This window comes from Acipenser ruthenus, chromosome 6, assembly GCF_902713425.1.
Source record: "Acipenser ruthenus chromosome 6, fAciRut3.2 maternal haplotype, whole genome shotgun sequence".
NCBI lineage: Eukaryota > Metazoa > Chordata > Actinopteri > Acipenseriformes > Acipenseridae > Acipenser > Acipenser ruthenus.
In genome coordinates, this window is record NC_081194.1 from 69,171,810 (window position 1) to 69,197,952 (window position 26,143).

The following is a 26,143-nucleotide window of genomic DNA, read 5'->3' on the forward strand; positions in this document are numbered from 1 at the left end:
TCCTTATGGACGGGTGACAAGAAAGAAGCCATTACTCAAAAAGCCTCATCTTAAAGCACGTATGGAGATTGCGAAAAAAGACATAGATGATACTGCAGACATGTGGAAAAAGGTTTTGTGGTCAGGCAATACAAAAATTGAACTTTTCAGTCTAAATTCCAAGCGTTACATCTGGCGCAAGCCAACACCATCCCAACTGTCAAGCATGGTGGTGGCAGCATCATGTTATAGGGATGCTTCTCTTCAGAAAACCTGTCTGAATCAGCCAAGACTCTAAAACTGGGGAGGAAATTCACATTTCAGCAGGACAATGACCCGAAGCACAAAGCCAAAGCCACAGTGGAGTGGTTGAACAAGAGAATTAATGTTCTGAGTGGCCCAGTCAAAGTCCTGACTTGAATCCAATCGAAAATTTATGGCGAGACTTGAAGATTGCAGTCCTTTGATGATCCCCATTTGTCCCGTGAAGAATGGGCAAAAATTTCACCATCCTACTGTGCAAAGCTAGTAGAGACCTATCCAAAAAGACTAATTGCTGTAAAAGGTGCTTCTACCAACTACTGACTTAAGGGGCTGGCTTAAGGGACTTAATACTTATACAACCAGTACATTTCATTTTGTACATTTTCTTTGCAAGTTTTGCTGACATTTAACCTCCTCCTCATATAAACAGTTTAACCACTACAGCTTTGAATTAAATTTTTTTTTTTTTTTTTTAAACTGTGCATACATCATTTGTAATTTAACAAAATGTGACATTATTGGTAGGGGGTGAATACTTCTGCAAACCACTGTATACATACATTTTATATAGAGAGAGAGTTTTAAGAGTTTAGTAGTTTTAAGAGAAGGGGTTAGAGGTGTCAAAAGAGGCTTACGTAATCAGTTGGACAAAGAGGCCCCTTCTGTCTTTTTATTTTGATCAACTTATCTACTTATATGCAGTTGTATGTTTCACAATAGTGAGGGATTATATTTACATACCAAAAGGACCAGGCTTGTGGCAAACCCATTTACAGCAGGTGTTACTTTGTCGAACTTGAATGCACTGAACACAATGACAGCATTGATTCACACCTTATGGCAGTAATTGTGCGGTCAATAAATTGTAATGCAAGCTTACTAACAAGCACAGGCTTAATTATAAAGGTATCCTCCATTTACAGTGACTGCAACACCACAGTCATAACAGTACCATTTTTTTTTCTTAAGGATTTCATTTGAAATTCCTTTTAACAGAAACCAATTGTGGAACCAACCATGCAAAAAAAAAAAAAGTACAAGTTTCAGAATGTATTCAACTGTATGCCTCTTGCATATTGTTAAAGTGCTCTACTCCTGAGATAGTACCTTTATCTCGTTTCCATTGCACAAATGGGCCGGTCTGGTATGGTACCAGTGAAAGCCTGGTTAAATCTATACTGTAAGACCATGGCATGTATTAATACAAATACCCAAGACAAATACTGTAAATTACTACTTGGAAGTTATGTATTAATTTCAATGTTGCAGTTTTCTTCAATACACAACCAAAGGAGGACATCAGCTTAATAGCATTGTTAGCCAATACATACAAGGTCAGGTGGTGTATACTTTTTTGAGACCAGATGAATTGCTGATCAGTGTGATTAACTATGTAGACATGTTAAGTACATACAAATTATTCCTCCATTAGCACCAGATAGAATACTACCTGGGTGTAATGTACAAATTAGGTCTAATAGTGTAATACATGACAAGGGCTGTATTTTTTTCACGGTAAAATATGGCTTGCTTCACAGCATTTCAGTCTAAAAAAATAGGTATTTCAAGATATTTCTCGATAAAACATAACATTTATTAAAGCAGAATAGCAGTTACATTCAAAATGGATCATTATCTGTATTATACAAATGTTCCTAAATATTTAAACGCTTATCAGAAAAAGTCAATTCTAAATTGTAGAATTTTTTTTTTTTTTATCCACTTTTTAAAGACATTCTATTTTCACCATCAGTGAAATATCAAACAAAATAAAAACATAAATAAGTAAAAAATAACTACACAAGAAATGTCCCTTTTTTGAACTGGACAGAGCAATCTTTGATGCAGCGGGTGTCTCTTCCGTTGAACACATTGTAAAGAAATCACGAAATCACGCAGCTCTGCAGTGTGTTCAATAATTTACTGGAAGCCAAGTAAACCGACTGCCTGGTTCCTGAACGCAGTGCAACAGGTAGTGTGTCAATAAGGCAATCGTTTGTTGTATTTATTTTTAGTGATAAAACATATGTATATTTACACTATTCTTTCAGAAATTTACATTTTCACCGGGAACTACACATTACACGGCAATGGGTAAATTTCACAGAAATCATGAAATCCGTAAAAAAAAAATACAGCCTTATATTATGACCTATCCAGTACAGTATTTGACATGAAAAATGCTTTCTATACAACTTGTGTTTATTGTCCATTATACCCAGACAATGCAGATTTAAAAACACATGTAAACATTTTCCCATTGTGCTCTCATTATCAACTGTATTACTAGAACTTCCTCAAGCTACCAGTGATCAGTTTTATGTGATGAGCTCTATGATGCATGAAGTTTAAAAATGAGAATATTGCCATTATATATATATATATATATATATATATATATATATATATATTTCACTTTCTGAACTGTTGCTATGCTTTTCAGTATTTGTGATTTTTTGGTGCATTGGTAGTAACAGGTAACCACAAAGATCTGGTCAAATAACTCAGAAACGAGTTTCCCATTAAGATCTTGCCTTCACCTATGGTTATTCCTCAATCATCATATACTGTGCAATGTAGCATGTCATACATTATCCTAAAAGTTTAGATATTAAGAAAAAATTAATTGCACCTCTTAAAAAAAGATGCAAGTGGTTATTTGAAACCAGAAGCCATTTCAAGTGCATATAATGCAACAGCAATAACAAACACCTAGAAATATTTCAGTCTATTTGACATATTTAGTATTAATTGGAAATAATAAAGCTAAACCCCTATTCTCCAGTACCAGAGTGGAATATGGTTCTATGAATGTGACTTCTTGTTCTTTACACTGTTTCAATGCAGGATCCCTTAAAAGTACATGGAGAAGCTAGGTCAACCAATAAAAATAAAAAACATAAGCTTCTAAAAGGAGCCTATAAAGATTAGTTTACATTGTATTCCCCAACATTTCTATAATTGCATAAGGTGCAGGTTTAACAGAAAAGCACTGCTGTGCAGCATGTTTGTATTTCCAAAACTCAACCCCATTCTGTTTTGGGTCCACTGTTTTAGATGAAGTCACACCAATGCCTTGAACACAGTTTTGACTTAATGACAGTAATTGTACTACTAATAACTTGCAATGCAAGCTTATATTAACAAGCACTGGCTTAATTTTGCAGCTAATTATGTTTTTGCTTTAAAACCACATACTTGAATTTCATACAAACCTTTGCTGCCCTTGTAATTAATTTGTAACAAGTTAATTTAATATAAAAGTAAATCTGAAACCAAACATGCAAAGAAAAAAAAAAAACAATTGTTGCAAAAACAGGTTTTTTAAAAAATGTATAATCTGCATAGTTGTCAGTATGCATTCAAATGGTGTGTTTTGGGTGGGGGTGAGGGCACAAACATCTAGTCTATGATTTGTTCTCAATGTCCACAAGGGTCCAGGTCCCGGAGATTTGTACAATTTGTTTAATTACTACGGAGTAATAACAGCAACATTACCCCACTTAAGATACATCACTAGTACATGCAATAGGCCTCCAAAAAGTAAAAAAAAGATAAACCACAAATACTTAAACAAGCTTATTTTTAATGGATCTGCAAAACTGTTTGAATTTCCAAGGAGTGCCATTCAAACTTTATTCCCCTCCCATCTACTGTGTAAATTAGTGCTATTTCTTTAAAGAGTATACTTGCAATTGTTACAAAGTGTTCCAAATGGAAGAAATCAGCATGCAAAAAGTTACGAAAAAAAATAACAAAAATGTAAAATAACTGCTTTTGATAAAATGGTAATGTGTTTTTCCTATCCAGAAGAAATTCAAACTTTTCTGCACTTCCGTTTGAGTTAAATTCAAATATCAATACCCATGGTGAAGCAGTAAGAATTGAATATTAACACTTAAGTTTGAGCAGTTGATATACCTCTTCAATGGCTCTTAGGTCAGAGTTAATGCTCCTTCTATTCCACTTAAGGCACAGGACAAATTAAATCCCACCTAGAGAAGTTCAACCAAGTTCTACACAAGTCTTCTTGTCACTTTTGCACTTGTATACAAATTGCAATGACCAAATACAGTTTTACATCACAGAAATCCCACTATTGTACAAAAACTTAATTCTAACCTTTTTATTCTGATAAATTGTTTGCAGATTTGAAACCATTGTTAAATTTGCTGAGGTTGATCAGGAGTTGACTATAATACAACCAAAGAAAAAAATATATAATAATAATAATAATAATAATAATAATAATAATAATAATAATGTAGTGGTGAATCAGAGAAGGTACATAAAAAAACAAAGAAATAACATGATTTCATTATCTACACATTTGTTTTGAAATAATTAAATTGTCAGCAAGCTGTCGTGAATGGAAGAACAAAAGGAGGGTTAAAGTTAAGATAGGGCGAGGAGGTATGGGATGGTAAGATTAAGGTGGGTAAAGTGGTTTATTTCTAGAGTACAGAAACAGACTGCGAGACAGAGAGGAGATAGAGATGAGGAAGAGAGAAGAACTTGTTCAGCTGCAGCATTTGCTCTTCCACCCCGTTACTCCACCTCCACTGCCGATATCTACATTTTCACTGTTGGGCTCTTTTACAGGCGTCTGCAAGGAAACACATACCAATAAGATTAGGATGGCTCTGACTTGAGTTGCACTATATTATATATCTATATTGTGTTAAATTACTTTGTTTGAAGTGTACTTGTTTTAAATTATACTGTCAGGCATTTGTTGTTTGTTTTCTGTCCCCCCCCGCCGCACTCATCATTTTATTTATATTGCCATCTAGTCAACACATGTTAAAAAAAGCCAGAATGATAAAACAAATAATACATACAATTGTTTATTTCATTTTTGAATGGTGCCAACACAACCCAATACATTACTCTGCTATTAACTTGTAGAGCACACTGATGCAGTTTTGTACTTAATACTAGGGGTGCACCGATAATCGGTAGCCTATCGGCATGGCACCGATACAGACGTGCTCAAATTTGTTGGTACCCTTACAGCTCATTGAAATAATGCTTCATTCCTCCTGAAAAGTGATGAAATTAAAAGCTATTTTATCATGTATACTTGCATGCCTTTGGTATGTCATAGAATAAAGCAAAGAAGCTGTGAAAAGAGATTAATTATTGCTTATTCTACAAAGATATTCTAAAATGGCCTGGACACATTTGTTGGTACCCCTTAGAAAAGATAATAAATAATTGGATTATAGTGATATTTCAAACTAATTTGTTTCTTTAATTAGTATCACACATGTCTCCAATCTTGTAATCAGTCATTCAGCCTATTTAAATGGAGAAAAGTAGTCACTGTGCTGTTTGGTATCATTGTGTGCACCACACTGAACATGGACCAGAGAAAGCAAAGGAGAGAGTTGTCTGAGGAGATCAGAAAGAAAATAATAGACAAGCATGGTAAAGGTAAAGGCTACAAGACCATCTCCAAGCAGCTTGATGTTCCTGTGACAACAGTTGCAAATATTATGAAGACGTTTAAGGTCCATGGAACTGTAGCCAACCTCCCTGGGCGCGGCCGCAAGAGGAAAATCAACCCCAGATTGAACAGAAGGATAGTGTGAATGGTAGAAAAAGAACCAAGGATAACTGCCAAAGAGATACATGCTGAACTCCAAGGTGAAGGTACGTCAGTTTCTGATCGCACCATCCGTCGCTTTTTCAGCGAAAGTGGGCTCCATGGAAGAAGACCCAGGAGGACTCCACTTTTGACAGAAAAACATAAAAAAGCCAGACTGAATTTGCTAAAATGCATATTGACAAGCCACAATCCTTCAGGGAGAATGTCCTTTGGACAGATGAGTCAAAACTGGAACTTTTTGGCAAGTCACATCAGCTCTATGTTCACAGACGAAAAAATGAAGCTTTCAAAGAAAAGAACACCATACCTACAGTGAAACATGGAGGAGGCTCGGTTATGTTTTGGGGCTGCTTTGCTGCGCCTGGCACAGGGTGCCTTGAATCTGTGCAGGGCACAATGAAATCTCAAGACTATCAAGGCATTCTGGAGCAAAACGTACTGCCCAGTGTCAGAAAGCTCTGTCTCAGTCGCAGGTCATGGGTCCTCCAACAGGATAATGACCCAAAACACACAGCTAAAAGCACCCAAGGATGGATAAGAACAAAACATTGGACTATTCTGAAGTGGCCGCCTATGAGTCCTGATCTGAATCCTATCGAACATCTATGGAAAGAGCTGAAACTTGCAGTCTGGAGAAGGCACCCATCAAACCTGAGACAGCTGGAGCAGTTTGCTCAGGAAGAGTGGGCCAAACTACCTGTTAACAGGTGCAGAAGTCTCATTGAGAGCTACAGAAAACGTTTGATTGCAGTGATTGCCTCTAAAGGTTGTGCAACAAAATATTAGGTTAGCGGTCCCATCATTTTTGTCCATGCCATTTTCATTTGTTTTATTATTTACAATATTATGTTGTATAAAAAATCAAAAGCAAAGTCTGATTTCTATTAAATATGGAATAAACAATGGTGGATGCCAATTACTTTTGTCAGTTTCAAGTTATTTCAGAGAAAATTGTGCATTCTTCGTTTTTTGTGGAGGGGTACCAACAAATTTGAGCACGTCTGTAAGGGAAAAAAAGACACAATCGGCTATCAGCAGTTTTTGTTCTTTTAGCCGAAAAAGTACACCGATATTCAGCTTGAATCTCTTCCAGCACAGAATTTAATATTTGGTCAGGCGCGCTTACTAATGACACAAGAACACGGACACTCATTTTCCCAGTGTTGTGTAACGTGCGACCAAAATGCAGTAAATAAGTCTAAAAATAGCGGTGTTTGTATTTATTTATTTTTTTTTTAAATATCTGAAGACAACAATACGATAGCAGTTATAAAACAGTTTAAATGTCTTGTTCTAGTAGTTTACCTGCACTGTATTTATTATCGGTATCGGCCGATATGGGTAGATAACCATCGGCTTTCAGTATTGGCCAAGAAAATCTTATCGATACACCCCTACTTCATACAAAAAATAAACAAATACAATAGCAAAACCGGGACGGTTACACTTTTCCTTTTCTGACTGGGACAAAAAATTAAGGCTGAAACTCTGACAATCCAAGTTTTCACGGGATGTGGTAACCCTAATATAGTTGCCAAAGACATTTTTAGTTTTTTGCTCTACTTGTTTCCAATATGAGCTAAACTTCACACGAAATGTTTACTTCCGAGTCAGGTTACCTTGTATAGTTCGTTTGCCACTTCTTTAGATGGGCTCGGTACGGTTAGTTTCCCAGGCGGACTTTATTGTTCACACTGCACACCAAACGTACTGAACCGTACCGAGTGCGGACCAAACCCTCTAAACAGATCCAGTGTGAACACACCCTTAAAGACTGTATCCATATGCAATACCTGCCCAAACAAACGTTTACCTTTCGAAGTATGTCTTCTGCTAATGTGAGGAATGCTTTTTCAATGTTGATATTTGCTTTTGCACTCGTCTCAAAAAACCTAATGCCATGTTCTCTTGCAATCTGAAAGACAGAACATTATTTTATAACCTAGGTGGCAGTAATAATAATGCAAGAATGCAGATAAATACAAGAAAAATAAGCCAAGTCTTATTGTGCAGTTACTGTCCAATTTATATTTTAAAAAAATCTAAGTAAGGAATAGTATTAATCATAGCAGTGTTCAGTGACAACCAGTTTTACCAAACTTTGGTTGGTTTTGGGAAATACATAACCGTTACATCCCCAATTCATTATAAACTCAGATTTAGCATCTCCAGTGACTACGTCTACAAGAAGACTGTCACCTTCAGCACTTCGGTAATAATGTGGTTCCTCTCATTTATATGCAATTTTGCTTCCTATTTTTAAACAGCTGCCTTCAAAACACACTGCGCCAAAAAAAAATAAAACAAACAAAAAAAAAAACTATAACTTCTGCTGTAACGAATTGTATTCAAATACATTCTTTTATAATGCTAGTTCACCATGTTTAGCTCAAAACAGTCCCATGAGGGAGCAGTGCTGAATCAGAACACTAAGCATTCATTGTACCACCAATACAGGGAATTTTATTTCAGGCTTTCCTACCAAAAATGGTATCAAATACCATTAAGCTTCCAGGAATGTGATGCTTAGTCACTTTTCAGTTTGTTGGAACAAATGCATTGACCTTGTTTTTCTGGATACCGCTGCTGTAGTAGCTTGTTATAAAAGATGACACCATTCATAGTTCTGAGATATCCTTTTGTTTATTTCTTTTGGTTTAATAAGTACCAGTAGAGAATTACATGGACAGTGAATTAACCTACTTTCGGCTGTTTGGGGTATCGCTGCATTGTGTGTGTGTGTGTGAGAGAGAGAGAGAGAGAAACACACACACACACACATTTGCTTGAAGGCTTGAAACCTTACTACAGGCCCCTCACATACCTGTTCTCCCTTTGCCTTTGGTACCACACGCTTATCCTCCATGTCACACTTGTTGCCTAGCAGCATCCTCTCAACATCTTCATTTGCGTGCTGAAAAAGAAGAAATCATTGTGGTTAAGACATCTAAAAATTGAACAAAATAGTACATACAGTGATTGTCAGTGAAGTTATTTAAAATAATCTATAAAACAGAAAACTTATTTTGGATGCAGTCATCGGTACACAAGTATTTGAGTCAAGCATCCTGGGGAAGAGAAATACCCAGAAAAGATACTTCAGAGTTAGAAACTCCCATTATTCTTGGACCCAGTCCTGGGTTTCAGAACAATTAGGTTCATAGTTTTAAATGAACACGTGCCATCCTAAATGATTTATGAGATAGTAGGATAGTTTGATTTATAAAGCATGAGGATTCTGAATAACTAAACTGTTCATAATCTGGAGGGTATGTTAATCCTATTTCATCCTGGCAACATTCCTATTGCTCCTTGTTGTAGAAAAATAAAAAATGCTACCAGTAACAAGCAGACACACAATGCTGCCAAGTGTGGTAAATGAACAGAATAAACAATGAATAAATAATTAAATGGATTGTAACATTTCACAGGAGTAATCTATTTTATTTTGATGCTTTTCCCCTTCGAACACCTGCTCTCCTGATTGCTAGCTGTGCTAATAGAATTATTCTTAATGCCTGATTGCACTTGACTGCAACCATACATTAGACCCAAAAACATAGCTATTTTCCACACCCATTAGGAAATACAAGCAAAAGTAAAACTGTAGTTTAACTCTCAAAAAAAGGTACTTCCCATTTCATATCAGGAAGATAATTTCAAAAATAATTCAAAATAGTATGGATAGTAGCAGCAGAATATTTATATAAAAAAGACACTTTCGAGATCACAAGTGTCTCTTCTTCAGAAGAGAAGTGTGAACTGAAGGTAAAGGAAGTTCCTCTTTTTGGGCAGTAGAGCCTCACGGGAAAACAAACCAAACACATAGAACTTATAACATAGGTAACATTCAGTTTCACTTCTCATATGACCAAGTCTTGAAACATGAAAATTGATCTACAGCTGATCCTAATTAAAAGGCAACTCACAAAAACAAAAAAAAAACATATTGTTCTAGTATGTGGACCAGCATCTTACCCAAATCTACATACAAGTCACCAAACCTATTTTAATCAGTTACAGTAGTGTTGTCTTCTTGCAAAGGTAGTGTGTGCCAAGTTAAGTGTGTGCAGTAAATGAACAGCTCTGTATGCTTAAAATGATAGGCACACTCATTTTTGTACACATACAAACTAAAACTAGAAGTAATAGGCGATATTTGGCAGTAATTAAATCAAATCAGTCACGGAATGTACATCAATACAAATTAAGTGTACATAAATAAAAATACTCCAAGTCACAAATCTACAATAGCTCAGATATTTCAGCCTTTCTACCACTCCCCAACTAGCTGAATTGAAATGTATTTTTGTTTACGACTGTAAGTCGCCCTGGATAAGGGCGTCTGCTAATAAATAAATAATAATAATAAATAATAATAATAATAATAAATTGTACTCTATTAAATTTACTCCAAGATTCAGAGCATGCACCTTCATGATCATTAATGCATTTACTGACCGAATTACCTCATCAATGTTCCGCAGCCACTTGCTTATGTTTTCAAAGCTTTTGGCATTTGTGATGTCGTACACCAACATGATTCCCATGGCACCTCTGTAGTAGGAAGTTGTGATGGTGTGAAATCGCTCCTGCCCTGCTGTGTCCCTGTTCACAAAAAGAAAAACAGAATGTAATCTATATATGTTAATTATTTATTTATAGGCCATTCGCTGGGATAGGAGTACAAAGTCTATCCAATATTACATTCAAACAAAGTCTTCCAAATGGCATAATCTAAATTTCAAAACTGGTTGAATGGGAGTTTGTTAAAAACAAAAACCTTGTGTGCTTATGTTTAAAAAAGAAATACAAATTCTGTGACAGATAGATGTTTTTTCCACAGCAAACTTATTTTGAGCATCAGGTGTATGACCAAAAAAGCATTATATTATGGTAGCTTAATGCAGTCCATCAAATGTTTCTTGAGTGATGAATAAATGACTTGCACTATAGTTGGAATGAATTCATGCTCCCCCATCATTTAAATCTTAACAAGAGAGTCCAATACGATAATTTTATATGCACACCAAGTAATCCATCTTGATATACGTTGTCTCATGGGATCAGGGGTACAGACAAAATACTGTCCAGCTATTAACTACTCCCCTCCCCCTTTACATGTATGCAGGAGTACATGGTTATTACTAACAAGCCTTTGGGCATCTTTAAACAAATAGCTCATGTTTTGGGTGCGGCAATAAAAGCTAAAGTACAGTTTTTCTATAGTGCAGCTTACTGTTACAAAAACACATAATTTCTATTTTCAGAAATCAGTATTTGGCAGTGAAAAAATATACTGTATCCAACCACCTTTGCAGATAAGCTTTTTGTTCTGCTGGTCCCAGTAACATATCCTTGGACTCTCTCCCTGGCCATAAAACCTGAAGCAAAACAATTGCAGGTAGCTTCATGGTTTATATTGGTTGATTTGAAGTTGAGTACTAAACTAGAAAATGTGTTGCAATTCAGAGAAAGTGACGGACACTATCTTGTATGATATACATGACCCATCTTGACCTAGAGATCATAAAGATGCGTACCAAATATGAAGGTGAATACTTCAAAACATTTGGTCAATCTGGAAACAAAAAATTCACATGACCACAAAATTGCAACCATAATAGGTTACAGGTGAATGTTACATTTGACAATACAAAAACAGAACAAGAAAACACACTACTCACCATATCTGTAACTTGATCTTCTTTCCCTGTAGTTCAACTGTTTTGATCTTAAAGTCAATTCCTAAAATATGCAAGCGAGAATTCATTTGCTTCAGAATATGCACAAGTGGCCAGTGATCAAATATTATATTTTAAAAGTTAAGTAGAAGAGTACAACAAATATTTTTATGGACAATTATTCACCGAGCTGTACTTCAGTAAACCAAGTCAGGTTACATTTACACAATCCAGAAATCACATATGTAAAAAATTAATAAAACATGCAAAAACACATTTCTAAAACACAGATGTAACTGGACCTCAGAGCCACAGTTTCAAATTACAGACTCGCATTTCAAAATTACAATGGACTTCATGTTTGGAACATATGAAATGGAAATGCAGTATGAATACAGATATACAATTTGTAAAATTCAGGTTACAATCTTGAAAAGCAAACATTTATGAATTGCAAAAATGTAGATATTGTACAAATATTAGGAAGCCAGGAAATGTGATAGTTTGAAGGAGATGAGACGTTGTGTAAAATGGAAGGAATTCTGTTTTCTGGTAAAATCTACTGGATTACTGCAGTGTTGGTTTATAGGGGGTGTCTTCAGGAGAAAGCATTCTACTTTAAATGTCTGTGAAGTGGACATTACATTTTAGATACAGTAATGGAGAAAGACATGCTTGCTGCATGCAAACACCCACACAATGAATTACCAAAAAGCCAAATGGAAGAATGCAATGAACAGTACTTTTGGATGAATAGAATACTTGATACATTTTTCACCCAACCATGTGCACCCCCAAGACACACATTTCTTAATTGACATTTTTAAAATTACTTGCCGTAATTACAGCTTTAATGTACAGTTAACCAAATCTGGTCAAAGTACATCAGCAAGGACACGGGTGGTTTAAAAACAATACATTCTTAAGTTAGCTCACACATGTTCATCTCATTCAGTTCTATCCCATGACTCATCACTACTTGCAGTGTTTTAAAACAGAGACAGCCAAACAAGTTATTCAAGGTCAGGATTTCCTCAACAGTATACACTCCTCCCCTGCCCCAATCCCACAAGAATGGATCTTGACATTTAGTTCTACAAAACAAATAGCTTGGAAACAGTTTTTCAGGTCAGTTGTTTAGAAATATTTGATACTTATGTTTTTCTTTCAGGTTACCTTTTTTATTTTATTTTTTTTACTGTAACTAACTTGACTATGGTTAAATTGCCATTATACCCTTATTTGAAATAGAATAAAACTAAAAATGGTAGGAAATACTCTTCTACATTGTATTAAAGTGTTATCATTTTGTCCAAACTGATAACATAAACAGAGACGGTTTCAGGGGCTAGCAAACAGGGCAATTGCCCAGGGACCCAGGGTGGGGCCACTTGGCTAAGTTAGGTCAGATCTACAGAGTAAACAAATTTAATGCAAAAGTTCCTTATAGTACCGCACGTGTCACCTTAAAAGTGGCATAGTCTAGTTCATGACACTAATTTTACGTGCTCTGACGAAAGTCTTACGACCAAAACATTAGCTTCTATTTTCTTTTAAAGAATTAAAAAAGTGAGATTTGGCAAAATACAGTGTACGGGAGTGTTCTATTTTTCATTCTGACATGCGGTCTCCTACGCACCTGTGATGAGACTAATCAGGAGTGCAGAGGGTTAATTTATTTTGATACAATTAATATAAAACGGTATCATTACCTTTTAACAGGTATGTAACAAAAATTGGGCCCACTGATCTTTTAGTTCACATTCTGAATTTTTAGGGCTGCAACGACGGGTACATTTTGACCTTCGAAGGTTCAGAACACATTGCAGAAGGAAGGTTTGAACCTTCAACACACTCATTTGCACAATTTACTGGTTTAAATCTACTAGTTTATATTTGACTGAATATCCTATCATTGTACACATAATCCATATAAATGGAATAAAACATTAACATGTAGTTTAAAAATATGTTATATAGAACAGTAATCATGTTTTTATTTAAATAAAAACACACATTTACATGTAATTGATGCTGCTTGCGATACTCCTACATATACAGTAGTGTTGGACAATAATGCAATTCTCTGTTATCGATTATCTGCTGAATAAATAAAATATATAATATTTGTAGTGTCTTGTTATTGCTGACTTGTTTACAAAATAAAGAACACAGTGTTTCAAAATGCTTTCCAGTTCTCAGCTGCTGAACAGTTTCACATTCCAAACACAGATCGGATGTCACTGTAACCCCTGGTAGGGATCTTCATATACAGCTCTTGCTAATTTATTTTAGAACCCAAAAAGTAGCATTGCAACCTTTATAAAATAATGATTCATTAATACTTACACTTTTTCTGCACAATGCAGAGTACCCCGATGTATCTTTCCCATGCGCCTACCCTAATCTGCTGAAAATATATGGTCATTTTCTCCAAAACGTAACATAGCTCAACTAAATACTTCAGACTGGATGAACATCTTTTTGCAAACTGTAGATAAAACGAGGGGTTTATGTTTGTCTTCTTTCTGTCTATCTTTCTGAAACCCATTTCTTGGACCCCATCTGCCTCTGTGCTGTGACCTTTCAACTGTGGTTTGTTTTTTTTGTTTTTTTAAAGGGGCAGTGCTTTAGCCAACTCAGTGCTCAGTTTTTGAAATAAAAATTAGTGTTAGCATATATTTTGTTTCATACTTATTCTACTATAACACTTCTCTTACGTGTTGTACACTAGGTATTATACCTTGCTCCAATGCACGGCGGCGCGTCATTGATAAAGAGGTGCTACGTATAACAATCTGGTAGTGGATTTTAATACAACAACTTTTGTTTAAGTAATAGGCATTATACAAATCAAAAGATCACATTTTGCAGTGACATTTATAGTATTCACACATCAAATGGTTTCTGTTAACAGAGAAAAACAAAACATCTGACAGTACACGAATGCCGCCTGATGAACCTTCGAAGGTTCAGAATTACCTTCGAATTCCTGATTAGCAAACAAACCTTCGAACACAGCCCTATGAATTTTTAAAGTGACTTCATAGCTGATCTGAAATTTAAAAAGTACAACAATGCTTGAATTTGCTATTAATATACAAGAAAAAAAATACAAAAGAGATAAAAATCACATTTTAGTATTAGTGCATATAAATATAAATCTGACATTATGAAGATAACTACAATAAAGAAACTAGTGAACCTCAGCACAATTACTACCACTTCCACAAAGCAATGAGTGATATCAAACTACTACACAAAGCCCAACCAGGAAACACTTATTTGCATTATAGCTGACCAACACTGTATACAATTTGTGATCCCTTATCCAGCACCACAGTTGCAATTCAGAGATGTGTGTGGCGATTGGCATGGTGCTATAGAATGTATGAGAGGGGCTGTGTATGTGGAAAACAGGGCTCTCTCTAAACCCAGCCGAATGAAAATGCTGTTTCCCCACAGAGGAAAGGCACCCCTATTCCCCTATGACTTGCCCATTAATTATTTTAACATGCAAGATGTTACTTTGATAACCAAGGTTTTATATACAGTAGCTACAGTATGTATACTGTATAACAGACAGCTGCTTGTCTATGCACAGTTTTCTGTAAAACATACTCATATGCATGTTTTCATATACAAGTTCTGAGATCATTAGGCCTATTAAGTCCAATTGGTTTGTCAGCTGCTACTGCTGTGTTGTATGAAACAACAAAAAACAGCCAAGGACAACGCAAAACTAGAGTTGGTTACATTTAAAAACAAAACAAAAAAATACCCCAACACTTTTAATCCTCACTGAAAACTCACTGGGATAAACTAACAATTTAAAAGCAACAAAATAAATTTCAAGCAACTTCAGTGGTACATGCCTTTAACTAGATAGGGCAAGGTATTTAAGGCTTTAACCCCCTTCAGAATGTACATTGCAAGAGTCCTTTTTATGCCATCCAACGTCTACAGCATAATTACTGTGTCAGTGTAAATGACACAGGATCCAAAAATACCCGTCCATTGCAAAGCTGAGCAGGAGCTATTTAAACAGTGGAAGCCTTTGCCTTTTAAACTATCCAATCCAAAGTATTGTGACCTACATTTGCAAGCTGTGGGTCGGCAGCGGCGACCAAAATTAGTCTCTGTGATCATTTTTTAATATGCATTCGCAATCTGCAACTGTGGGAGTGGTCAGGTAGGAAATAAAACCTGGTTTCGCTGATAGTTTTTTTTTCCTCTCCGATTTTATGAAGCGCTAGTTTTGTTGTTAATGAATACAAACATTTACATCAATATTCCATGCGTGGTTTGGTAGCCAGTTGTTCAGTATCCCAGCGGCGCCGTAAACAACTCAATAGGTTTGCGCAAAGTCAAGTGACTTCCGCATAGCAACTGGTAGCCGCTGAAACAAACCGTTGTCAAGCTGTGTAACATCCGACCGGTGGACATGGCTAATTATGTTGAAAACCTACGTGACCCCAAAAAATAAGATAAACTAAAATTAGGTGTTGCAGATTTAAAGCAATGTCCATACTACCTGCCGACTTAAAGCCCCAAAAAATCGAATCTTTTCATTGTATGAAATCTTACAGTATTAATCATACATCTATCTATATATGTTATATGTTAAACTAGGAACCTGGGTGATTTTGTATGGTTTCACGGACCGTGATTATCACTAATCGTGGACTACCTAATGTTAATGTAGGTAAACTAGTACGTAGTACTAAAAAAGCATTGAGTAAATTAATGCATAATGCTCTTACTACTAAAAGTAATCTTCACACTACTAACGTGTTACCAAATTGTGCTTATTTTTTTTAAGTAGTAAGTTACAATTGTGTATTCTGCAAGTATAACTATGTACACCATGAATAAAACGTTTGCTGTAGATGGTTCTTGAGTCTGGTGTACTCCATTTAGACCCTTCTTCATGCTGCCGATGTATAGCAGAAAGCCTTCTATCTGGGCTTAAACGCCTGTTTGGAAGTTAAAGAAATGACAGCCGCTTGTCTTTCATGTTGTTGTGGTTGTAGCATCCAACAACCACACAACTCATCAGCATTGTATTAAAAATAGGTGGCAACAACTCTTCAATTAATAAAGGAAACAGCATCTGTCTTGGTTTGTTTTCAGCAGCTCTGAGGTTGCTATGCGGTTACTATAAGGGGCGGGTTTTCTGTGTTAAGCACTTCGAGAGGCTAAAACATTCAAAATGACTGCTAAAAAAAAAAAAAAAAGGAATATTTTCAAAGCAAAATTAGTGACAATGAATACAGGGTTTTCAAAATAAGCCGGCGATCGACACAATCCACCGCCTAATACTAGATTTGCAAGGGCTACTTTATTAAACACATAAGGTGATTATATATATATATATATATAATTACATAATAGCTATATATATACGCACACAAAAAAAAAAAAAAAAAGAGTATTCCTATTGTGATATCATAAAAATATGTACCCAAGTGCTTGTGAGAGATATTGGGGGTTCATGTTTAGAGACTGTACGCCTTTAAGAAGAAAAGCGTGCTGGGATATCTGGTGAACTTGTCAGCTGATATACAAATGCTTAAGTGCAGAGGTGCTGGATTTTTACACTCTAGTTTCATGCAACAGTTAAGATGGTGACCAAACTGTGCGAGTACTGTTGTGTAAAAAAAAAAAAGGTTAAAATGAACAGTTGCATTCAAAAAATGTACAACAGTGAAAAACAAATAGACATGCATTAACAAAATGCACTGAAAACCTAAAAGAAAACAATTTAAATGAAGCAGTAAGTTCAGTAATTAAGCTAAAAAGGAAGTGAAAATGTTTCTTTTTTGTGAACTCCAATAAACCTTTCCCCATTCAAATCATACAGTGCCTAAATAAACACGGTCATTCACCATAATAAAAAACAGTAATGAAAAAGAAAATGTAGAATATAAAAAAGCGCAAATAGACAGTCAACAAAAGACAACACATTATTCAAATTCTTTGTCATATTATATATTTAAGGTAAAAGGCAAGTTTATTTTTCCGGCTATAATGTTCTGCTGCCCGGCTGTACAGAATTCCTGGGCAGAACCTTGTGTATATTCGGGCCGTGGATTAAAGCACGCTTGTTGACCAATCAGGTTACAGGAAATCTCATGTCAATATCCTATAGAGCAAGTTATAATATCATGTTCTGCAACCATAAAATGCTAAACTGAAATCCAAAGTGTTTTGGGTGCCGTTTGAAGTGACTTAAGTAATTATTAAATACATGTTGCTTAATAAAAACCACTAGAGTGTAGATTTAATCAATGGGGGAAAACTGGCATCACTGAAATATTTTAACTAAGAGTATTTACTTGGCCCCTAAATTTTTTATTTGGCGACCAAATTTTAAAACCTAGGAGCCAGATGCCCCTAAAGATTTTGGCCAACTTTGAGCCCTGAAAGCGCATAGCACAAGCAATCATTTCACCAATACAAAGTAGTCTTAAAACCCTAAATCATAGACAACAAATACTTTATTCAAGCTCCCCATTCATAGCTCTTCCACAGAGAACAATAATGAATAAAACTGCATTGTGGGCAAAATCTAGTTCAAAACATACTGCTACGGTTGAGAACAGAAACACACATAAAAATTAAGTACAAAAGAAGGTTTGAGCCACCAATCCAATCAATACAGCAATAGTCTGATAAACTGAATTTAAATGGCTCGCATGTGACTTTGTATATTAGAAAGAAATACCCAGTGCAGCTCTGATCAACGGCTTATTTTAAGCAGAGGAATCTTATTTTGAATTAAGCCCCCTTACATTTCCCCCATCCAAAAAATTTCAGAGAAGTGCCATAGCAGTGTTTGCTTCAGGACTTACCGATTGAGGGTCAATGTGGCCCCCTCTCAATTTTAGGGGGACATTTTCTTCAGTGAGGGGGTCAATATGTCAGCCTCTCTGTGTGCTCATTGGAAAAGATAATAGCAATCAATCTGTTCATGTTTATTTGTTCAATCTATCTGTTCAACTCCACACTTATTCCCACTACACCACTGATAGTAATGTCTGATAAAAAGCATAGTGGGATACTGTCCTACTTTTCTGTCGTTAACAAGAAGCCTAAAAACAACTTTGACAGTTAAGTTACATTTCCACAAGTGTACTCCAATACTGTATTTATTAACAATACATAAAAACAGCAGAGATGTAACTGTTACAGTATGCACACTTTAGCACTGTACAGTATGTGCATGTTTGTTATATAAATTCATGAAGACCTTTTATTAAGTTAATATATATTTGAAACACTATATTAATGTTAAGAAAAGTAACATTTATTTTGGGTTTGTGACCACTGATTTATATACACAATATATAGAAATCACAAAAGCAAATAAAAAGATGATTCATGTATTTAACTTTTACTCATTATATACTGTGGGACGAGGGATATCATTTTTGTTTCTATCTTAGTATGTTCTTCCACATATGCTTCAAGTTCAAGTTCTTATTTGCTTGTGGGTCTGGGGTTTGTTGGTAGCTGCATTTTTTTTTAATTAAGTAAAAACGTATTACTTTGTGTGAAGAGATAAGACAGTTAAAACAGTAAAAGTGAATTTATTGATAAGAAACATAAGTTACAAGTTACAGGTGGAACCCTACAGGTGGAACTTGTACAGATAAGCTGTTAAGAAAGATGCAATACTGTATTATTGCTGATTTAATTTAAAAAGTCATGAACTATGTTTCTTTGTTTTGGGGGAAACAGCCACACAAATGTAAGTGTAAAAGTGTACAGCCTGCTGTTTTGAGAATAGTGTTGAATCTTGTTTTCAGGACTTTATTTAGTTTATAGTTTTTCTTTTAACGTTTAAAAAATGTGAAAGCAATGAACTGATATGTATGTGCATACAAATAAAACACATACAGTGCTTCACTTGTTTGAATCAGTTTTACATTTAATGTAATTGTATATAACACCAGTACCACAGTCAGATGTGCTTTGCAGAGTGACGTTATATACAGTGTAACACTCAGGTTTGGGGCTATCAGAAAAATACTCTTTTAAATAAACCTTTAGAGTGCAATATATGTACATACGTTAACTTTTGTTACCTTCAGCAACACCCCTGGAATAAAAATCCTGATATCGCTAAAGATTCAGAATTCCGTCAGGCAAACAAACACCTAAAATCTACAAGCTGAATATGCAGCTTTTTGTGGCTCAAATTATGTAAATCATAAAAAGTCTATTTCAAGAACAGATCTGAAGAAACTGTATATGCCTAGAACTGAGCGAAAAAAACATCTAACTTGCTTAAAGTATGGGTCGAGTACAATTTTTCTTTTGTAGACGATGAAAAGAAAACCCTGCTAATCTCTGTAAAAATAACTGTTGTACTTGCTGATTGCACTGGCTGTGAATATGTCACTCAAACATCAGCATTACAGACCAGAAATCACCAAGGTGGTCTTAAAACAGTTCCAATACCTGATATACGAATGTACTCGCAGCCAGATTTTGAAAAATGGTCCTGTAAAAAGCTTTAAGCTGTATGTTTCCAAACAGCCAAGGCTTTTTCAAATTCAGTTTCTGGACACAAGAGCGAACTCAGACTCACTCATTACGCGGCAAACACGGATGCAATGCAAAAAGAGAAATAAATACATTTCTTCATGCAAGTAAGTTCAGGAACAAATCCCCCCCTACTGTGACAGTGATGCTAGTAATACCTTTCCTACACCAAATCAGAGCAACTGTTTCAACTCTTCACTTACTAACGACGCTTCAGGACACATATGCTAGTGCTGCAAGCTTTACAGGATGTACATTTGTTTTTAATAAATAGTTTTATCACGTTACGGTCGATCCTGGACCACACCATTTTCAGACAGGGAGAAAGGGGGGTTGAATTTTATACTTAACGAAAATAAGTTATTTTCACTGTAAATATATTTGTGTGTCTAATCCTTAAGAGTGTGATTTATAATAATGTTTACTGGTATTGCGTCTGGGGAGTGGGACACACGGACGCGTTAAGAGAAATTCAGCGGGACATTTTTTTATTTCAAGGGGCCATTGGCGAAGCGGCGTGGCCTAGCGCGAACACTGCATAGACCAAGTGATGCAGCAATGTTCCCACAGTCAATATGTGCACTTTCTTGTTCAGCAACAACTAGAACATTTATAGGCATGAACTAAGCTTCTTTTGAACTGCTGTGTTTAAAGCAGAAGCACTACAGCAGGAATATCCAAGAAACATGACACAAAACAAGCATAGGAATTGAAGTAAAGAGTTCGACTGATTTTAAAGATTTATTAGCAAGGTCAACGGAAAACATAGCATCGAAAACAGCAAGTTTCATGCTGCTTTACGAATATAATTGTCTGAAGCTATTCTACTGTCTGCAATGAACTTTCACACAGGTGGTCATGGAGTTTAGAGAGATGTTAAAAGTTAAATGCCCAAAAAAACGCTTTGGGGGATTTAACATTGCTGGTAGACTGATGCCTTTACGACGACTGCTGGCACCCAGAATGGAACTATATTTTTCTAGAATGTGTCATCATACCATCATCTTACTATACTTTTCTAGATTTTGGAAATGTGTGTTCCAAGTGTGGAAAACCTGGAAGGGGTAGGCCATTGTCAGTTAGGTACAATTGGCATTATTCCATGGGTCAATATGCATCAAATTCAGGGAACAAATTGAAGAATTATCATTATACTGAGATAAAAGTACACTTCCTTATCTTGTAATACCATTGCAAGTCTCATGTTAAGTTATGCTTATCGCACAACTTCAGAACAAATAACGAAATGGCCAATGACACTTGGTATAAAAACAAAATATATAATAAAATATGCCAAACAGGGAAAGGGCACAGTGCTTCTCCACGATTGTCAAAAGAACATTCTCATGATTTTACAACATAATTCTCTAATCTCAAAACAGTTTAATATGTTTATTTTTTAAATAAATATAAATCACAAATACGCAAACATAAAAAGTCAAGGTATACAGACCTCCAGACTATCGCTGTTAAAACCACTGAAATGTCAGTACGGAACAGAACTTTGGTTAGCTTATCAGTAAAACCTTAGCTTACAGTCCTTAAGATCGTAACTGGAAAATATGGACCCGGGAATATCTTGGATCAGAGTGGACTGAAGGACTGAACACTACACAGTTGTGCATCTTTCACGTGAACTCCTGTGTACGGTTGTGTGTTTTGCTGAAATCCATTTTAGGCTTTCTTTCTGACTGCTGTTTAAAAGATGTTCGCGGTTCCGGTCAGAAAAAAAAAAATGTCTGAGAAGTGAATGGCTTTTTTTCACTGTATTTGGCTGTACTGTAGTTAAAATACTGTTAAGTTTGAGGGTCTACTGATTGCTTTTTAATTCCTGGCAGAATTAATTATTTTGACCTTTTCAAAATAATTACTCCCCTTGACTTAGACACTAGACAATAGAAACTTAGTCAATTTGTCTCAATATGGTGTCCATATTTGGAAAAATGGAAGTCAGTCATGGCTATGCATTTAGTATGCAAGGTTTACAGTACATAACCCTTTGTATGGTTTCTGATACAGGAGGCTTTGACACTGTCAAGACACTGATACAAAAGGGTTGATTTTTCTTTTTGCGATACCTCACAATCGAACTTGACAGGGAGAATCAGCTATGTACAGTGTATGAAGTCAACATCTCAAAGGCAGATTTGTAAATTCTTATAAGCACCCTTCACAGGGATGCTGAATTACTCCTGCTATATTTATTTATTCACTTGATGTACTGGAATTTATGTATTACATTGAATACCAATCCATTATGCATGTCAACATCAAAGCTTGTGTATGAAAAAAATACATGAGCACAGGCTCTCTGTGTCTCCAAGAATGTGTCTGAAACTCTGAATACAACACAGGATTGGATTTTTTGTGTTTTTATGGACCAAAACCTGCTTAACAGTACCCAAAAATCTGATTCGGAATAATGCATTCTGAAGAATAGAATATTCAAAATCAAATACTAAATCGACTTACTCATTTAACATTTTACAAATATTCTGTATACTGCCAGGATGTTTCAAACTATAGATATGGCAGGCTTGGAACATATTACAGATCACAATCACAGGATCTCTGATGACAGTCATTTGAAACTGCCAGATCGCATGACCTATAGGCCAGCTTTTATAATGTTTAATAAGAAAACAGTTTTACAGGGTGGACAAACAGTTCATAGAATGGTTGACAATAACATTTTGTTAGATATGCTGCATTCGACTCAAATTCTGACCACTAAAACATCGGATAGGGCCATTTTTCATTTAAAATTTTTATTGGAAAAAGGCTATATGAGCTATAATTAGCTTGTTTACAACTACTTCAACTTTCTGGCTCCAAAACTAGGGCTATCAGGGGAGCTAAAGGAGCAGCTTATTCAGACAAGCTAATGGGAAAATCATCCCAATAACTCTGCACTGTTGACATCACCTACTTGGAAACAACAGTCCCACTCGCTAGTATGAAGTCCTGAAAGTCAGAATTTCTCCACTGGGAATTTGTCTCCTTGTACATGCAATGCACTTTTTAGCCAAGTTATTGGTTAAGTAACAGCACTCTATTGCAGTGGTTCTCAATCTGTGGTCCACATGCATTACTACAGTGACCTGGAGAAGCCAACAATACAAAAATACATTATTGGCATTTGTAAAAGCTTGGTAACTAACAGGATATCATTGCGATTTATGTCAGCACTGTTTACGGAGCGATTGAGACCAGCACGGAGGCTAACGTAACAAAACGGAGTACTCTTGACCAGCCGAATTATGCAATAAAGCATACAATTATCGTAATAGACTGTTTACATTTTAAGGCAAACTTTTTAAGTCGATTACAATTTCTTTATGTTTCATCAAATCAATACAAACACCAGCTGCCCAAGAATTTTTTTTCCTCGATTTCAATCAGTTGTTGACGTGTTAAATCTTTGTGTGTCTTGGTTTTGCTTCTTGTAACTCTAACCATTCTCCTGTCATGCCGCCAAACAGATCATATTTGACAAAAGGTATGTCACTCATTTTGTTAAACTTTAAAAGTCATCTCACAACAATGTGTATATTTATTAATAAGTTGTGTATTGATAATTTATTAATTAAACTGTGCTTCGGCAAAAATAAGTTCTGCAGTGCATTGTACATTAACCTGCAGGGTAAAAAAATCAACAACAGCCAATCAGTGTGCAGCATTCAAACATTCCATTTTATAAATAAAGATTATAGCTGGAGATTCGTACCTCCGACTGTGCTGGGACCTCATGGGTGTATTGTAACTAATTCACAAATACATTTCTGCTGTAATTATTTTAAAAATAACACACTCTCTTATTTTCACTCTCTCAGTTTATGTTAATGAAAAGTAAACTAGAACCGTTCTTTAAACCCCCAATATTAAAATAACTTTATTCACAGAAACAGGCCCACTGTTCGCATTAAAACACAGTAAGGTAAGCCTACGGTTAGTCTTAGTATTATAGTGGGATTTTTTTTTGTTTTTTATGTGCTTATTTTTCAGTCAGCTATACGGTTTATTGTGTGGTCAGCCAAGATGAAAAATAAATAACAGGTGGTCCACAAACAACAAAGTTTGAGAACCACTGCTCTATTGGATAACTTCTTGTGATGTTTTTTTGTCATTGATTCCTAATTATAAAGGTTAAATGGTTAAATGTATTAATACTAATTTTTAAAATGTTTAGGAATTTGAGAAATTCCCTCCCATTACTTCCACAAAAATACATCAGAATGGGAACTGGTACACCATGAACACTGATTCCCAGTGTGGTTCTTGGAAAACTGCATCTTCCAAGGATCTACATTGAGCTGCAATCTAATATTAAACTACTGTCATATTTAGGGAATTTATTATTATTGTGCTTAGCATTTATGAAGTGGACTGCTGAACATAAAGGTGTAATTTCTTGTTTGTCAAACCATCAATAGTGTGCTGGTAAAGCTAAAGCAAAACATGCTGTCTTTGGTTATTTTATTATTAATTACACTGCCAGCAACAAAGTTATTACACAGCATCACAGTACATGTTAGGGTCCCAAATCTTTACATCATCATGTATGTAAATATTTAATATTGAGAGACAAGATGGCAGCCAGTGAAAATATTATAGCTATTTCGTCGGTCCATACATTAGTTATGGTCAATGTATATGTAAGGTACATTCAGTACCCAATTATTTTACAATTAACCCACTTCAGATGGACGAATGTATATGAATACAGCATTTTGGATAGATGACAATGCGGCCTTTCCGAACTAACGTGATCTATGTTAAATTACAAATAAAAACAAATTAGTTAATTCTCACATTAATAAATCTAAGGATACATAATTGCCATGAATATATTATATATATATATATATATATATATATATATATATATATATATATATATTCACACCTGCCAATAAACTGAGTTTCCAATTTTAACTACAGCCAAACGTGACATAACAAAGCCTAGCTTCTGTATTGAGAGTTAAAATCGTTCCCATAAAAAACTTAACATTAAAACTTAAAAGGGCATATTTTGACTTCAAGACAAAACAACAATAATAATTCTAAGGAGGTAACGATGCAACCTTTAAAGTTACCGTTTATGCTGACAAATTATTACATAAATCGGGTAGAATTCATTGGGGGGTGGGGGGAGACAATGGTTTAATTTCCCTGGGGTGACAAATACCAACTATGTCTATGTACGATATTTTATTAACAGTCAAATTACAAAAGATGCTGTCACATAAGCAACAGTAAGAGACACCGGTCGGTTTTCTCCACTACAGCGAGTGTTCTTACCCTCACTGTACAGTTAGGTGGTTAACTGGTAGGCGAGTGATGGGAAGTGTTATATTAATGTATAAATAAAATATAAAACACACAACAGAAATCTTACCTATAGTGGAAATGAAGGTTGTATTGAAGGCGTCGTCAGAGAAGCGAAACAGGACGCAGGTTTTCCCTACCCCCGAGTCTCCGATTAGGAGTAGCTTGAACAGCAGGTCGTACGTCTTCTTCGCCATTTAATAGAGTGTAAATTTTAAAAAACTGACTCGTTCAAAAGAAAGCAACAAAACAACCCAGAGATCTGATTAATACAAATAAAATAAAATAAAAACCTTTTTATATTAACAGCTTCGTATATAACCTTCCTTCTCAAATCCTCGATTTAGTATTGCAAAATAAAGGGAGTCGCAAGGTGTTTTTTCTAGATTTAAGCTGTTGTTTTTATTATATTATTGGTTTATTTCCAACCCTATTTCTTTTTTTTTCACGCTTTCTTTCCCTCAGTCGGGACAAAATGGCTCCCCTCTCAACCAGACTTACTAAAATTTCTTCAAACTACTCGCTAATTTAGTCTCGTTTTTCCCCCCACATGCCAACGCTTCTAGTCCGGGAATCGAGCAAATAGTTTATATTTTTAAGGTTCGAACTTTAGTTTACTCAGCTGCAGATACGTTTCTCCCTGTCTATGTATTTCACACTCAAACACAGACAACCGCCGTCGCCTTCGAATGGAGCCCCTAGACGACACCCTGGATTTTAGTGACAC

General features: G+C 35.5%; 1 protein-coding gene across 1 annotated transcript; it reads right to left on the bottom strand.

The window, feature by feature from the left end:
* Positions 1 to 3,690: 3,690 nt before the first annotated feature.
* On the bottom strand, positions 3,691 to 26,143 carry LOC117410356 (ras-related protein Rab-10). Its single transcript, XM_034016796.3, has 6 exons — positions 25,487 to 26,143; positions 11,542 to 11,602; positions 10,324 to 10,462; positions 8,679 to 8,768; positions 7,668 to 7,769; positions 3,691 to 4,849 (listed from the first exon to the last, which is right to left on the bottom strand). The coding sequence occupies exons 1-6, from the start codon at positions 25,611 to 25,613 to the stop codon at positions 4,763 to 4,765; spliced, it is 606 nt and encodes a 201-aa protein (XP_033872687.1). The 5' UTR covers positions 25,614 to 26,143; the 3' UTR covers positions 3,691 to 4,762.